Genomic DNA, 15495 nt, shown 5'->3' on the forward strand with positions numbered 1-15495 from the left:
CCCTGCAATTTTAAATTCACTTGATTTATGGATTAGAGCTGAAAGAGAGAAGAAAGCTCATTTCGAGCCTTTCCCAATCACAATCAATATAGTCATTCTCTTCTGATGTACAGGTAGTGAGTTTCTTGCAGTGAGGTCTCAAGCTTCAGTTAAGTATGCAAGATGGGATAATGTGTTTGATTGTGTTTGCCCATTTACATCGATTTTCAATTGGGATATTACCTTAAAAATGTAACAAAAACATTCATCACGTAGAACTAAGTAGAATCAGAATCAAGTTTATTATCACTGACATACTGTATGTTGTGAAATTTGTTGTTTTGCAGCACTAGGTACAGTGCAATACATAAAAATACGTTACAATAAGAAATTGAAAAAAAAGTATAGCAAAATAGTGAGTTAGTGTTCATGAACCATTCAGAAATCTGATGGCACAGGGGAAGAAGCTGTTCCTAAAATGATGAGTGTGTATCTTCAGCTCCTATACTTTCTCCCTGATGGCAGTAATGAGAACAGGCACGTCTTGATGATGACTCCTTAAACTGAGCTATTAATAATTTGCACATTCCAGATGAACTTATGTTTTCTTGTTGCTATACTCCAAATAAATGGAAACTGAACAGTGAAAATGGGCTCAGATACTTACACGTGGGAGCAAAGATCAGCTAGCTCTCCATTTCTACAGTCACAGAGGTGTTTCCACTTGTAGTTGCTGACAGAAAATAAAGTGCTGTTTTAGAAAACATCTGAATCATTTCCCAAAAAAAAAGTGTTTTTCTTTTTTCTATAGTTAGGAATATTAGAAGCACAATCCAGTCAAATATAACAACCTATTTGTTTATTTGGTTGTAGGAGGGAGGCAGTGGAAGAGAGAAGAGCAAAGGGAGATACAGAATACTCAAGCAAAAAATATATGGGAGGAGTAGGGGAGAGAGTAAGAGTAATTGGCAAACACAATTTCTATATCACAATCCAGTGATACAGATGGATACTTCAAATATTCCCAACCCTGGTCAGACCCCACTTGGGAGTATTGTGCTCAGTTCTGGTCGCCTCACTACAGGAAGGATGTGGAAGCCATAGAAAGGGTGCAGAGGAGATTTACAAGGATGTTGCCTGGATTGGGGAGCATGCCTTATGAGAATGGGTTGAGTGAACTCGGCCTTTTCTCTTTGGAGCAACGGAGGATGAGAGGTGACCTGATAGAGGTGTATAAGATGGCATTGATCATGTGGATAGTCAGAGGCTTCTTCCCAGGGCTGAAATGGTTGCCACAAGAGGACACAGGTTTAAGGTGCTGGGGAATAGGTACAGAGGAGATCTCAGGGGTAAGTTTTTTACTCAGAGAGTAGTGAGTGCGTGAAATGGGCTGCCAGCAACGGTGGTGGTGGCAGATATGATAGGGTCTTTTAAGAGACTTTTGGATAGGTACATGGAGCTTAGAACAATAGAGGGCTACGGAGTAAGCCTAGTAATTGCTAAGGTGGGGACATATTCAGCATAACTTTGTGGGCCGAAGGGCCTGTATTGTGCTGTAGGTTATCTATGTTTCTATATTAACACCTTGATACTTACTATGAGGTGAAATGAAACCCATATTAGAACTACCACCTTCTGGTTTACCCCTGAACCTAATACAGAATACAATGGTCATGATTTTTCCCAATAGATGAAGATTTAACAATGATGACACTGTTCTAATCTTGTTTAATAATCAGATGCCTATCAGCAAATAAATTCTGTGGGCCAACATGTCTTAAAACCAATTACAATAAACAACCCATCTTTATTGAAGTATACTCATCTGACTCAAAAAGGCTCATTTCTGTCACTAAAGCAAAAGATTGACTTACCATAGTAGTCGACATCTGAATCTCCCTCATCCCAGTGCTCATCGTTGGAGAGAAGTGGATTGTGACTCTCTGACTGTGACTTCATGGGGAAAAAGTGTCCATCTCCGATACTAAAAATAAAGATTTCAAAAACATCTTATGATTTATAATAATTTAATGTGGTGATCAGCAACAGCAGAGTGGCACAGTGATCACTAATGACACCTTTGTGAAGTTTGAACATTCTCCCTGTGACTGCATAAAGTCCCCCAGATGCTTTGGTGCCCTCACCTCATTCCAAAGATGTACTGGTTGTTAGGCTTATTAGCAACTGTAAAAATTTGGATTCTGGGGAAAAAGGAGGGAAATGAGATCGGTAGGGTTGCTTTGAGAGCTGGAATAGAGCCGATAAGCTCAATGGTCTCCATCTATCAGGTAAGGACATACAGATAAGAATAATGAGTGGCATGGTAGCTAGTGCCTAGCTTTACAGTACCAGCAATTGGGGATCAATTCCAACCGCTATCTGTAAGGGATTTGTACATTCTCCCCGTAACCACATGCGTTTCCTCCGAGTGCTCAGGTTTCCTCCCACCTTCCAAAGGTGTATTGCTAGTAAGGGATAGTAAGTTGTGGGCATGTTATATTGGTGTTGGAAGCATGGTGCGCTACCCCCAGCAAATCCTTGGACTATGTGGGTCATTGAAGCAAACAGTGTTTTTCACTGTATGTTTTGAAGTACATGTGACAAGTAAAGATAATCTTTAATGCTGCTTTGGCTAGGTGATCTGGACTGTATTCAGGGATTCATCTTCGAATCTGGATGAGTATGCTGCAGTTGTTACCGACTTCATTAAAACCTTTGTGGATGAGTGTGTACCTACAAAGACTTGCTGTACATTCTCAAACCAAAAGCCGTGGATGAACCAGGAGGTACATCATCTTCTGAAGGCTAGATCTATGGCATTCAAGTCTGGTGACACAGGTCTGTACCAGAAAACCAGGTATGACTTGCAGAGGGCTATTTCAAAGGCGAAGAGACAATTTTGAACGAGGTTGGAATTGACATCGGATGTACAACAACTCTGGCAGTGTTTGCAAGACATTACTTCCTAACAAGTGAAACCCAACAGCATGAATGGCAGTGATGTTTCACTACCAAATAAACTCAACACCTTCTATGCCTGCTTTGAAAGGGAGAATATAACTGCAGCTGTGAAGATCCCTGCTGCACCTGGTGACCCTGTGATCTCTGTCTCAGGGGTCTTTAAAGAGGGTGAACCCTTGCAAGCCGGAAGGCCCCAACAGAGTATCTGGTAGGGCTCTGAAAACTTGTGCCAACAAGCTGGCCAGAGTACTCAAGGGCATTTTCAACCTCTCACTGCTATGGGTGGGTTCCCATTTGTTTCAAAAAGGCAACAATTATACCATTGCCTAAGAAGAATAATCTGAACTGCCTTAATGCCAATTGCCCAGTAGCACTCACATCTAACACAGTAAGACGGAAGAGCTGACTGTGGACTTCAGGAGGGGTGAGATGAAGGACGCATACCAATCCCCACAGAGGGATCAGAAGTGGAGAAAGTAAGCAGTTTCAAGTTCCTGGGTATTAAGATCTTTGAGAACCCTAACCTGGTTCCAACATAGCTATGCATTTATAAAGAAGGCAAGACAGAGACTGCACCTCTTTAGGAGTTTGATATGTCAACAAAAACACTCAAAAACTTCTATAGATGTACCATGGGGAGCATTCTGACAGGTTGCATCACTGTCTGGTATAGGGTGGTGGGGGCTACTGCACAGGACCGAAAGAAGCCGCAGAGGGTCATAAATTTAGTAGGCTCCATCTTGGGTACCAGCCTACAAAGTACCCAGGACATCTTTAAGGAGCGGTGAGTCAGAAAGGCTGCGTCCATTATTAAGGACCCCCAGTACCCAGGGCATGCCCTTTCCTCGTTGTTACCATCAGGTAGGAGGTACAGAAGCCTGAAGGCACGCACTCAGCGATTCAGGAACAGCTTCTTCCCCTCTGCTATCTGATTCCTAAATGGACATTGAACCCGTGAACACTACCTCACTTATTAAAAATATATATTATTTGTTTTGCACGATTTAAAATCTATTCAATATATATACTGCAATTTATTTATTCATTTTTTCTTCCATATTATGTATTGCATTGAACTGCTGCTGCTCAGTTAACAGATTTCATGACACATGCTGGTGATAATAAACCTGATTCTGATTTTCAAGAAGAGCAATAATTCAGACATTGACTGGACCTTCACTAGTGAAATACAATGTTGGAAAGTGTATGGTCATGCACTTTGGTGGAAGAAGTAAATGAGCAGACTATTATTTAGATGGGGAGAGAATTCAAAATGCAGAGATGCAAAGTCACTTGGGAGCTAAAGGTTAACCTCCAGGTTGAGTCAGTTGTGAAGAAGGTGAATGCAATGTTGTCATTCATTTCTAGAGGTATAGAATATAAGAGCAAGGATGTGATGTTGAAGCTCTATAAGGGGCACTCATGAGGCCACACTTGGGAGTATTGTGTGCAGTTTTGGGCTCCTTATTTTAGACATTGGAGAGGGTTCAGAGAAGATTCAGAAGAATGATTCCAGGAATGAAAGAGTTACCGTATGAGGAACGTCTGGCAGCTCTTGGGCTGTATTCCCTGGAGTTCAGAAAAATGAGGGAGGATCCCATAGAAACACTCAGAATGTTAAAAGGCCTGAACAGATTAGATATGGCAAAATTATTTCCCATGGTAGGGGAGTCTAGGACAAGAGCGCACGACTTCAGGATTGAAGGTCGTCCTTTGGAACTGAGATGCGGAGAAATTACTTTAGTCAGAGGGTGGTAAATATGTGGAATTTGTTGCCATGAGCGGCTGTGGAGGCCAAGTTACTGGGTGTATTTAAGGCAGAGATAGATAGATTCTTGATTAGCCAGGGCATCAAAGGGTATGAGTGAAAGCAGGGCAGTGGGGATGACTGGAAGAATTGGATCAGCCCATGACTGAATAGTGGAGCAGACTCGACAGGCCAAATGGCCCACTTCTACTCCTATATCTTATGGTCTTATAGTTGATCTTGCACACACCCTTATAAACTGCTTACATCAGAACTGAGTAATTGATAGTCAGCATGGTCATAGTGGGCCAAATGGCCAATTTCTGAGCTACGTAAGTTTATGATTAAAATTTTATACATAGTTACAAACGCACATCAGTACTGATAGTCCAAATGGGTAGAGTACCTGGTAAAAATAGGTAGCAGCCAGTACTTTTTTTCTGGTCCAAATACATGCTCTAAATTTTTCCTCGTGCCAAGGTTGTAACCATTTTTATCTGGACCATGCTGAAATATTGGTGATGAGAAGGCCTCTGGAAAGAAAAAAATAAACATTTTAACAAACCCACAGTATTGTTTCACATTCAAGAACAATCTGATCATTACTTCTTTGGAAGATCAGCTAGATATTTACAGAAATCTAGTTAGAAAATTGCTCAGTGCATGCACCATTTCTGTTCATGCTAAAGTGTAATATTTAGTTACTTTCTATGCCTCTATTTTTAGAGTCATAGAAAAGTACAGCACAGAAATAAACTGATTGGCCCATCTAGTCTGCACCGAACCATTTAAACTGCCTACTTCCATCAACCTGCACTGGAACCATAGCCCTCCATACCCCTACCATCTATGTACCTATTCAAACTTCTCTTAAACACTGAGTTTGAGCTTGCATGCAACACTTATGCTGGCAGTTCGTTCCACAATCTCATGTCCCCCTGAATAAAGAAATTCCCCTTAAACTTTTCATCTTTCACCCTTAACCCATGACCTTAGTTGTAGTCCCACACAACCTCAGTGGGAAAAGCCTGTTTGCATTTACCCTGTCTATACCCCTCATAATTTTGTATACCTCTATCAAATCTCCTCTCAATCTTCTATGTTCCTGACCTATTTAATCTTGCCTTATCTCAGGTCCTCCAGACCCAACAACATCCTTATAAATTTTCTCTGTACACTATTTTCTTCATGTTGGACTGTCATTCAACTCAAACTTTCTAAAATGTTTATTTTATGATTCTTGCACACACCCTACTTCTCAGATTGGATCTCAAGCTTCCAGATTCCAGATTCAGTGTTATGAAACTGACCATTTGGTTTTTAATGATTGCACTGTTGGCTGCTCCTCCCAATGTTTCTTCCTCCTTTCCTGCACCCAATTCATTCAAATAAATGCTAACATTTTGGGAAGTCACTGTTCATAAAGATTAGCTAAATGGCACGAGTTCTCTGATACGGAAGTATTTTTTTTTGTTGAGGACTAGTTCAACTTGAGTTTGGAGAAGTGTTACTGGAGGCTGACTCATAATATTATGCAAAGAGAAGACAAAACACAGTTCAAAAATTGCATGTTATAGTCAATATAGCCAGCTTATAAAAGGATCAAGACCTAACCAACACTATTTCTTATGAAAGTATTTGAATAACCGTTTGGTTTAATAGAATGAGCTGAGTGCATCTGCATTAAAATACTGTATTAGTATAGTAACACAAGCAAAATGCTGGTGGAACGCAGTAGGCCATGCAGCATCTATAAGGAGAAGCACTGTCAGCGTTTCGGGCCGAGACCCTTCGTCAGGACTAATCGAAAGGAAAGATAGTAATCTCTTATTATTTTTCCTTTCAGTTAGTCCTGACGAAGGGTCTCGGCCCGAAACGTCAACAGTGCTTCTCCCTGTAGATGCTGCCCGGCCTGCTGCGTTCCACCAGCATTTTGTGTGTGTCGCTTGAATTTCCAGCATCTGCAGATTTCCTCGTTTTTGTATAGTGGTTTGGATTAAAATGAAGTAGAAACAGCAAACTGATAATCTTTCTGTTATATTTGTCCAATAAAAACGATCTTCAGGTAGGGCATATACAAGTACTGTCATAACAGCTGCAACATCTGCATTTATCGAACACCTTTAAAAGAATATCATGACATGCCATAAGTATCAGAACAGATGCTACAGCTTGATAAAAACTGTAGATCTGTAAGAGTGTCTCCGAGGAGAGAAAAGAGGGAGGGCGGACAGAAGGAATGTATGGACTCATCAGCTTAAGGCATAGCCATAATGATTTGGATGTGCAAAACTTCAGAATATGAGTACAGATATCTTGAGGGGACGCAATACTGGAGGAGACCACCAAGAATGACTGGCATAACCATTGAGCCTATCAGGACAGAGAAGCTGTAAGTTAAAACTCCACAGCTCTCCTTCTCCCCCAGCCCTCTAATTCAATGCCCCTAAGTAATCCACAGCATCAAACATCCAGACCTGAATTTTCAATCTACTCATCCATTCCATAATAAAGTGATATGTTGCTGAAGTCTTACCTAATGTAGATCTGTTTACACTGACCAGCCAACAATGGTAGCTAAGGAGGAACATGAGGCTCAGGAAGAACATGACAGCCACGAAAAGAAGAAAGAGAACATGAAATTTTGCAGGACCATCAGGAAGACCACCCTGTCAGGAAAATAACAGCCAATGAACTATCACTGAGCAAGAACACAGCAAACTTGTGATTTTCAAAGCTTAATTTTTAAATCATATTTATGCTGTTAGTAGGACCGTTGTTCTGAGCCATGTAGACAATAACAAAGATACATGATATCGTGCTATATACAAACTTTAGAGCTGATATGATCCAAACTCTAATTTGAAGTTTGTGTGATTTAAGTGATCTTAAAATGGTCACTAATTTACAACTATCAGTCAGTCATTATGCTCCTGAACAGGAAACGTGATGGGGAGGACAGTTAGCCCACACTCCACACCTGATCACTAGAAAGTGAATATCTTAAGAGGAATAAATAGATCGAAAAAGACTGACATAGGACAGTGGTCGGCTGTGATACCATCTAATACCCAATAGCTTGCTAGCACTCACTTTAGGCCCTGATGAAAAATTGCCACCACAGTCCAGTTCCACCAGACTCAGTACTAATTAAAAATGCATGCTGACTAGGTGTGATACCTTCGAGAAATGACAAGGAAATAAACCAAGACTAAATACATGCTAACTAAAACATAGTTGTGGAGATTTTCAACAAGCAATCAAATATTATTTGTGTACCTCGAACCAACTAAAGTAACTATTGAACTAAGAGTCCATATCTAGATTTCATTTGTGTGTGTTTCATATTGTTAGTGAGGATACATGCAAACTGGAAGTTACCGTCCAAAACATGATGAAATATTGCAGAACTGTTGCAGCAACAAACAACGAATACAGCATGGAATATCCAAGAAAGAGCAGAAAAAATTTGTAGTTTGAAAATCCAATACAGTTGTTCACCCTAGAGAGAAATTATTAGAACAAAGCCTTTGTTTATATAATAAATAACAACTGGGATTTAAATTCTATTTTCACAACCTCATAACAAAACCAATAAATTATTTTTGAAATCATAGCTGTACAGTAGCAAACACAACAAGTAATATGCACCGAAAAGTTCCACAAATTTCAGTAAAATGATGATCAGATAACACGTCTTGCCAGTGATACTAGATGAGATATTTATAATGAAAAGACTCCAGGGCAAATTACTTTGTTTTTTAGGACCTTAGTTTCATAAGATCTTTTATGCCTAATCGAGAGGGAAGATGGATCTTGTTTAACATCCTATAAGAAACACACATCTGCTGCAGTGCAGCACTTGTTCTTACTGCCCTGAAGGTTATGGGCTGAATTTCTTCAGTGGTACATGAATCTGTCTTCTACTAAGTAGGAGGCAAGTCTAACTGAATCTATCATGCAGGACTCTACAGTTGCTCTTGCTCTTGTACTAAGATAAAAATGTAAAAACTTCCAAAGCCATTGATATTCTTTTTCGCCCCCCCAAAAAAAAATTGGGGCATGGAACCTCAGTGCTAAGGCAAGTTATTACTGAACAGATAAACTTTCAGGGAAGTAAACTGCAACTGAAGATCTACTTAACTGAAACTGTTGTCCCGTTCAATTTTTTGCAAATTTGCCTAGTTATATAAAAGATAAATTGATGGGACAAAATGAACCTAATTATAAATTAAGGAATTTTGAAATACTGAATGGATATGAATTTATCTTAAACTCATTTTAATTCTGCAGATGAAAAGTTCACAATGACTAATGAACAGTAACCAACTACAAGTTTATTTCAACAGGATTTTCAATATTAAAGATGAGAAACCAGACAATTAAGAAATCATCTGGCATTATCTGAATTCACAACACTAGAAATCATACACTCTGTCCACTCTATAATGAAACCACAAATTACGTTATATGTGAATTAATGACTTGATTATAAAAAGTTTTATGACTTGATTACACTTGTTGCCCAGTGCTTGGTTAAATATCAGATTTGACCTACCAAGGACAGTGATGATCCATTTTCAATACACACCTAAAAACAAATTTAAAAAAAAATCCATTAGTAATAAATAATGACCATTTAAAAAGTAAACCTCAGGTATTTCCAGGAGAATTTCGGCTGGTCTTTAACATCAATTTACAAAGCCTTTAGCATTATTGAAACTCAAGGCACTTCACAGAAGAACTAAATTTGACAAATCTGCATTGGAGCTACAGGCTGGTTAGTGAGATAAAATTTAAAGTGTTTCCTAAAAATAGGAGAGATAAGGATATGGAAAAATTTGGTTTGGGAATTCTAGGGTTAGGATTCACAAGCAGTTGAAATCACTGCTGCAATTATCCAAGCAATTAAAATGATAACGTTTAAATGGTCAGAACTGGAGTGTAAACATGTGGGAGAAAGGGAAAATATAGAATACAATTATTCAAGATAGACTGCAGTTAGCCAAAGATTAATCTGGGAATCTGTCCAACCAGCTAAGTAATTTCAGTCTATGTTTCAGCCTAGATAATGTGAATATTAATTATTTAGACATTTTCAAATTGCAGGTTATGGATTAGAAGAGAAAATGATCAAAACTGATCTGTGGAAAGAGAAATAAAAATTGCAGGCCAGATTATTCTGGACCTGGCTCATATCTAGATCCATTGCCCATTGTATCCATGAATAATTTTCCTGGCCAAACTTCTGTACTTGACAGGTATCTGGTGAGGAGTAGATTCTGTGCCACAAGCAGAAGTCAAGTAGGATATTCCAAGTCCCTGACAGCCTTAGTGGTCATCAGTAGACTTTAAAGCTTTTAAAAATATTTCTGGCTTGCAGAAACATTTAAGACAAGTCAAAAAGGGGATTAGTGATTAAAACATTATTTTGGCAATTAAATGTAAAAAAATATAATTAATGGCACATTAAAATCATATAATTAGAAACATTAAAGTAAAAAAAAGCATTGATGTTTTACCAAAGACACTGAAATGGAAGTCTCTGTAAACACAACAGGCCTCTGAGCTGTAAAGATGAAAACAGGATGCAGAGTGCAACCAGTACATTTCTTGGTAACTCACTGCTCCACTGTTGAGTGTAATAGAAAACGTGCCAGTATCTAAACCCCAGCACACCTTCACCTTCTGCTTTTCATTATACACTTGGGAAATCTGATTTGCTAAAGAGTGAACAGCTGACAGCTGGTGATTTCTTCTGAAACTGTTGGCTATAAATCAGTGCACTTTGTGCCAGCGTTTCAGATCTATGATCTTTAACTGACCTTCTATGTATATGAGGATCAGGCAGAAAAGTAGCATTTTGATAGGTAAGCAGTGACCTTGTCAAATGGTGAGTAGGCTCAAGGGACTGTGTGACCTATTCTTCCTCCTGCTTCTTACACTCTAAGCTGTTCAACAGTGCTCTGAAAGTAAGCACATGAACATTTGCGTGACAAGAGAACTGATGCATTGTTTTAACTATTGCTTATTCCACTATTTTATGCATCAAATAATAAAAAAAACAGTCATTTTAAATTGCTGTCCTTAGATATCTGTTCAAGGTAGGATTGAATGCATTATTGTATTCTTGATCCCTTGAAGCTTGCATTCTCAGTTTTTGAAATTAGATCATTGCCATATTCACTTGTACTAAACTCACTTTCCCTTCATTGCATAAAAGGAATGAGTTTTGTCAGATTCACATAGCAGACTGTCTAATGACAGCATTCCAGTTACTTCAGCAAACTGTATTAAGGGGCAAACAACTCATTAAATATAGCTTTACAAATGTAGCTCTGCTGCAGTTGGTATACAGAAGTTCTGATGTGAAAATCAAAGACCAAAGGTATAGTCAGCATTACATTCTCCAGCAGGGGAGAAACCATGTTACTAAGTACGTAGTGATACCATGAATATTTAAACTCTGCAGGTGAGAAATCTGTTCATTGTATACAAGTAATATCATAGAATTTCACTGCATTCAAATCAAGAATAGGATATATATTAGAATTCATTGAATCCAATCTACATAAATGATCATTTGTACAAGAACATTGTTTATTTAAATCAATCTAGTTGCTTCATTTTAGATTTCCTTAATTAAAAGATCTGAACTGCATACGTGTCACAGATGGAGCAGTGATGACAACGATCAGGCTTAATCAGTTGGCACCGGTCACAGTATCGGATGGCTAATGAAAAGAAGAAGGATTAGTATCACTCTCCTGCAATTTTAATGCTTAGATGAAGAAATTTCTAAATCAAAAGTTTCAAGGAAAACCTCTTCCTTTTAAACTTTTAGTACATAACAGGACACAGGTCTATAAACTTAGAAATAAAACATTTCAACAGATCTAAAGGGTGGTCAGTGTTACAGAATCTAACAACATAAAAGGCCACCAAGCTAGTAATCGGTAAGACAAAATCAATACTGTCATTTTCAGCTGAAATACACCACGATAAACCTATTACTGTTTAGCAGAGTGACTGCACTGTGTACGAACAAGGGTGAACAGTATATATACAGGATAATATTCCTTCTTGGAGTCTGTATGCATTCAAATTGTAATGATATTGTAACATTAGTTGAGTATAGTATATACTATAGAGGAGTTGAGTATAGGAGCAAAGAGGTCCTTCTGCAGTTGTACAGGGTCCTGGTGAGACCACACCTGGAGTACTGTGTTCAGTTTTGGTCTCCAAATTTGAGGAAGGACATTCTTGCTATTGAGGGAGTGCAGCATAGGTTCACAAGGTTGATTCCTGGAATGGCGGTACTGTCATATGTTGAAAGATTGGAGCGACTGGGCTTGTATACATTGGAATTTAGATGAGAGGGGATGTGATTGAAACATATAAGATTATTAAGGGAATGGACACGCTAGAGGCAGGAAACATGTTCCCGATGTTGGGAAAATCCAGAACCAGAGGCCACAGTTTAAGAATAAGGGGTAAGCCATTTAGAACGGAGTTCAGGAAAAACTTTTTCACTCAGAGAGTTGTGAATCTATGGAATGCTCTACCTCAGAAGGCAGTGGAGGCCAATTCTCAGGATGCTTTCAAGAAAGAGTTAGATAAAGCTCTTAAAGATAGCAGAGTCAAGGGATATGGGGAGAAGGCAGGAATGGGGTACTGTTTGCGGATGATCAGCCATGGTTACATTGAATGGCGGTGCTGGCTTGAAGGGCCGAATGGTCTACTCCTGCACCTATTGTCTATTATCTCCATTCCAATATGGTGCAGACGGACTTTGAAGTTTTCCTGCAAGACTCCCAGAAGGTTAATCTACAGATTGAGTCTGTGGTAAAAGTGGCAAATGCAATGTTGGCATTTATTTCAAGAGGAGCAGAAATTAAAAGCAAGGAGAAAATGTTATGCCTTTATAAGACACTGGTCAGGCCACACTTGGAGTACTGTCAACAGTTTTGGGCCCCTATCTCGGAAAGAATGTGTTGCCATTGGAGAGAGTCCAGAGTATGTTCACGAGGATGATTCCCAGAATCAAGTGGTTAACATATGAGGAGCATTTGGCAGCTTTGGTCCTGTACTCACTGGAATTTAGAAGCATGTGGAGGGATCTCATTGAAACCTACCAAATGTTGAAAGGACTAGATAATGTGGATGTGGAGAGGAGGTGGTGGTATCCAGAACTAGAGGGTACAGCCTTAAAATTGATGGGCGACCTTTTAGAACAGAGGTAAATTGAATTTTTTTTTGTCAGAGAGTGGTGAATCTGTGGAATGCTCTGCCACAGAGTGTGATGGAGGCCAAACCCATGGTGAAAGTTGATAGTTTCCTGATCGCTCAGGGCATCAAAAGATATGGCAAGAAGGCGGGTGTATGGGGTTGTTGTGATCTGGGATCAGACATGATGAAATAGCAGAGCAGACTCGATGGACTGAATGCCTAATTCTGCTCCTATATCTTATGGTCTAGCACTAAGTTATTTCTTCCCTCTTCTCACTATTAGTCAAATTAATTATTTTCCCAAAAGGGGTCAGCTTTTGCTACTATTTAGTGTACTTACTTTATGTTTGTTTTTCAAATATGAAACATTACAGATGTGTGAGATTGGATTCTCATACCTCCGGATACAGTCTTGGTGTACACTGGTAATGTTTTAGCCACATCCAATAGAATTTGCTTTTGCACCTCAGGATTTTCTTCTCGCTCATATCTCTCTCTGTCAGCTCTGGTCAGTTGAAACTACAAGCATATGGAAAGTAGAACAAAATTCCATTAACAAGAGTATGCAAGAATGTCTCATTAAAAAAAAGAGCTAATGTTGTGGTACAGCAAGAAGAATAAATGTTATGTCGTATTATTATATGACAGGAAGTCAGAAGAAAATACTGGCAATAATATTATCAGGGTTTACAATCAGGACCCGTCTCTCAAAACTCATTAGAAGATGGACTAAATTTTAGTACCTAATAAAAAAAATTACAACTCACTGTACATTGAGAGTTAGGGGGCAAAAGTTTAAGGGTAACACGAGGGGGAATTTCTTTACTCAGAGAGTGGTAGCTGTGTGGAATGAGCTTCTAGTAGAAGTGGTAGAGGCAGGTTCGGTATTGTCATTTAAAAAAAAATTGGATAGGTATATGGATAGGAAAGGAATGCAGGGTTATGGGCTGAGTGCGGGCCAGTGGGACTAAGTGAGAGTAAGCATTCGGCACGGACTAGAAGGGCCGAGATGGCCTGTTTCTGTGCTGTAATTGTTTCATAGAGCAATTGCTTTTTTGCATTAATTATTGCCATTTTAAAAACTAGAGTTATGGCAGTTTATTACTGTGTGTTGTTCAACAATTAGCTGGCTTGAACACTATATTTGAAACCTAGCCGAAAGTATTAAGGTGCTAAGCAGTTTTAACTGTTAGAAGGCTTTCCCTTTAAACAAGTATGTTGACAGTTAACTCACGAACTCCAGAACCCAGGCTCTACTAAAAACTGGCTACCTTCCTAGATCTAAAGGCACAAGTGCAAGCAGAAGGTCGGACTTTGACTTATTAAACAGAGAGTTTGCTACTGAGTAAGGTGGATGCAAATAATCCAATGAGATTATTTTGTACAAGAATGGAAAAGATACTTTCATTGCCAATATTAATCCATCATTCAACATTAATTAGAATGATCTGTTGTTTTTCTCTGTTTCTCATGTGACAATTTGCTGTTGATTTCCTATGATACTATATAATAGACACAAAATTTGAACATCATCACAGTTAGATAAAGAATTTTGGATCATTCTGCAGAGGAAATGAAACTCCGACAGAAACAGAAGTTAGAGAAAATTCAATGGTGGTGAAAGTGAAACAGAATAAATTCAAGAACGTTAGTCTTATACACCTCCTGCAAAGTTCTACGAAGCCCTACAACATCATGCAGATAGATACCAAGCGACTAGGTTTTATAAATCATTTAACTGTGCTGCAAGCAGCTTTAACAGATCAACCCCTATTTTCAAAGATATTTTTCTTTGTTTATAAACTCATCCACCAATTTTGTTCGATTTCTCAATTATTTATAGTCTCTAGCTCAAACAGGTTATTGCCAAATAAGTATATTCTTGTCTAAGCTGCTCCAAACAAACTGCACAGAAGGAGCTCAATTTGCTTTTTCTCTCAATGGCTTTGATGCTTTTTAAACAGATGTACTGAATCAGCATCCAACAATACTCGAGGGAACGTAACAATACATCTTACAATTCTCTACTCTGTTTGAGAGTTCTTGGGGTACTTGTTCTGTAGAGCAAATATGATCCATCAGCTTTACATAAACCATGATGATGAAGTTAAACATGACACAAGAGCAATAAATGCTCACTTAAGTCAAAATGAATTACCTTTCGAGAAGGCTGTGCTGGTTCTGTAAAAATAGCTTTGTAATAGGTCCACACAAACAGCACAAAAAATAAATGAAATATCACAAGATATGCAGCTGTAATATAACAAAAAAATGGATCAGATAAAAGCCAAATGGTTTCATTTTTAAAACAGATAAACAATAACATTTGCATTTTAGAAAAAACAAGTGCATCTATAACTAACAAACGCTTATATTTGCAAGGTTTAGACAATCAGCTTTGTCTTCCAAACAGACAAGGACAATGCAATAAAGCTGATGACAATCCTATAAATGAGCGGATAATAGCTAGATGGTAAAAACATAGACCACTGGCTAAAAACATGGATCAGTGAAGACTGATGTTGAAGACTTTAAGATGGCACAATGGTGCAGTTTGTGGATCGCTGCAGATCTGAGTT

At 38.7% G+C, this 15495-nt stretch overlaps 1 protein-coding gene across 2 annotated transcripts in view; it reads right to left on the minus strand.

The window, feature by feature from the left end:
• The window catches only part of zdhhc15b (zDHHC palmitoyltransferase 15b), a 66677-nt gene that overhangs the window by 6730 nt on the left and 44452 nt on the right, over positions 1-15495 (minus strand). For both annotated transcript variants that reach the window (XM_073057934.1, XM_073057935.1), the window contains exons 3-11: positions 15075-15169; positions 13315-13435; positions 11352-11421; positions 9246-9278; positions 8069-8189; positions 7224-7356; positions 5094-5220; positions 1854-1963; positions 647-712 (exon numbers count right to left, since the gene is read on the minus strand). In XM_073057934.1, coding sequence (XP_072914035.1) covers positions 666-712; positions 1854-1963; positions 5094-5220; positions 7224-7356; positions 8069-8189; positions 9246-9278; positions 11352-11421; positions 13315-13435; positions 15075-15169 — 857 coding nt within the window. In that variant the 3' untranslated portion in view covers positions 647-665. The remainder of the gene's footprint in view (positions 1-646; positions 713-1853; positions 1964-5093; positions 5221-7223; positions 7357-8068; positions 8190-9245; positions 9279-11351; positions 11422-13314; positions 13436-15074; positions 15170-15495) is intronic.

This window comes from Hemitrygon akajei, chromosome 10 (assembly GCF_048418815.1).
Source record: "Hemitrygon akajei chromosome 10, sHemAka1.3, whole genome shotgun sequence".
Lineage (NCBI taxonomy): Eukaryota > Metazoa > Chordata > Chondrichthyes > Myliobatiformes > Dasyatidae > Hemitrygon > Hemitrygon akajei.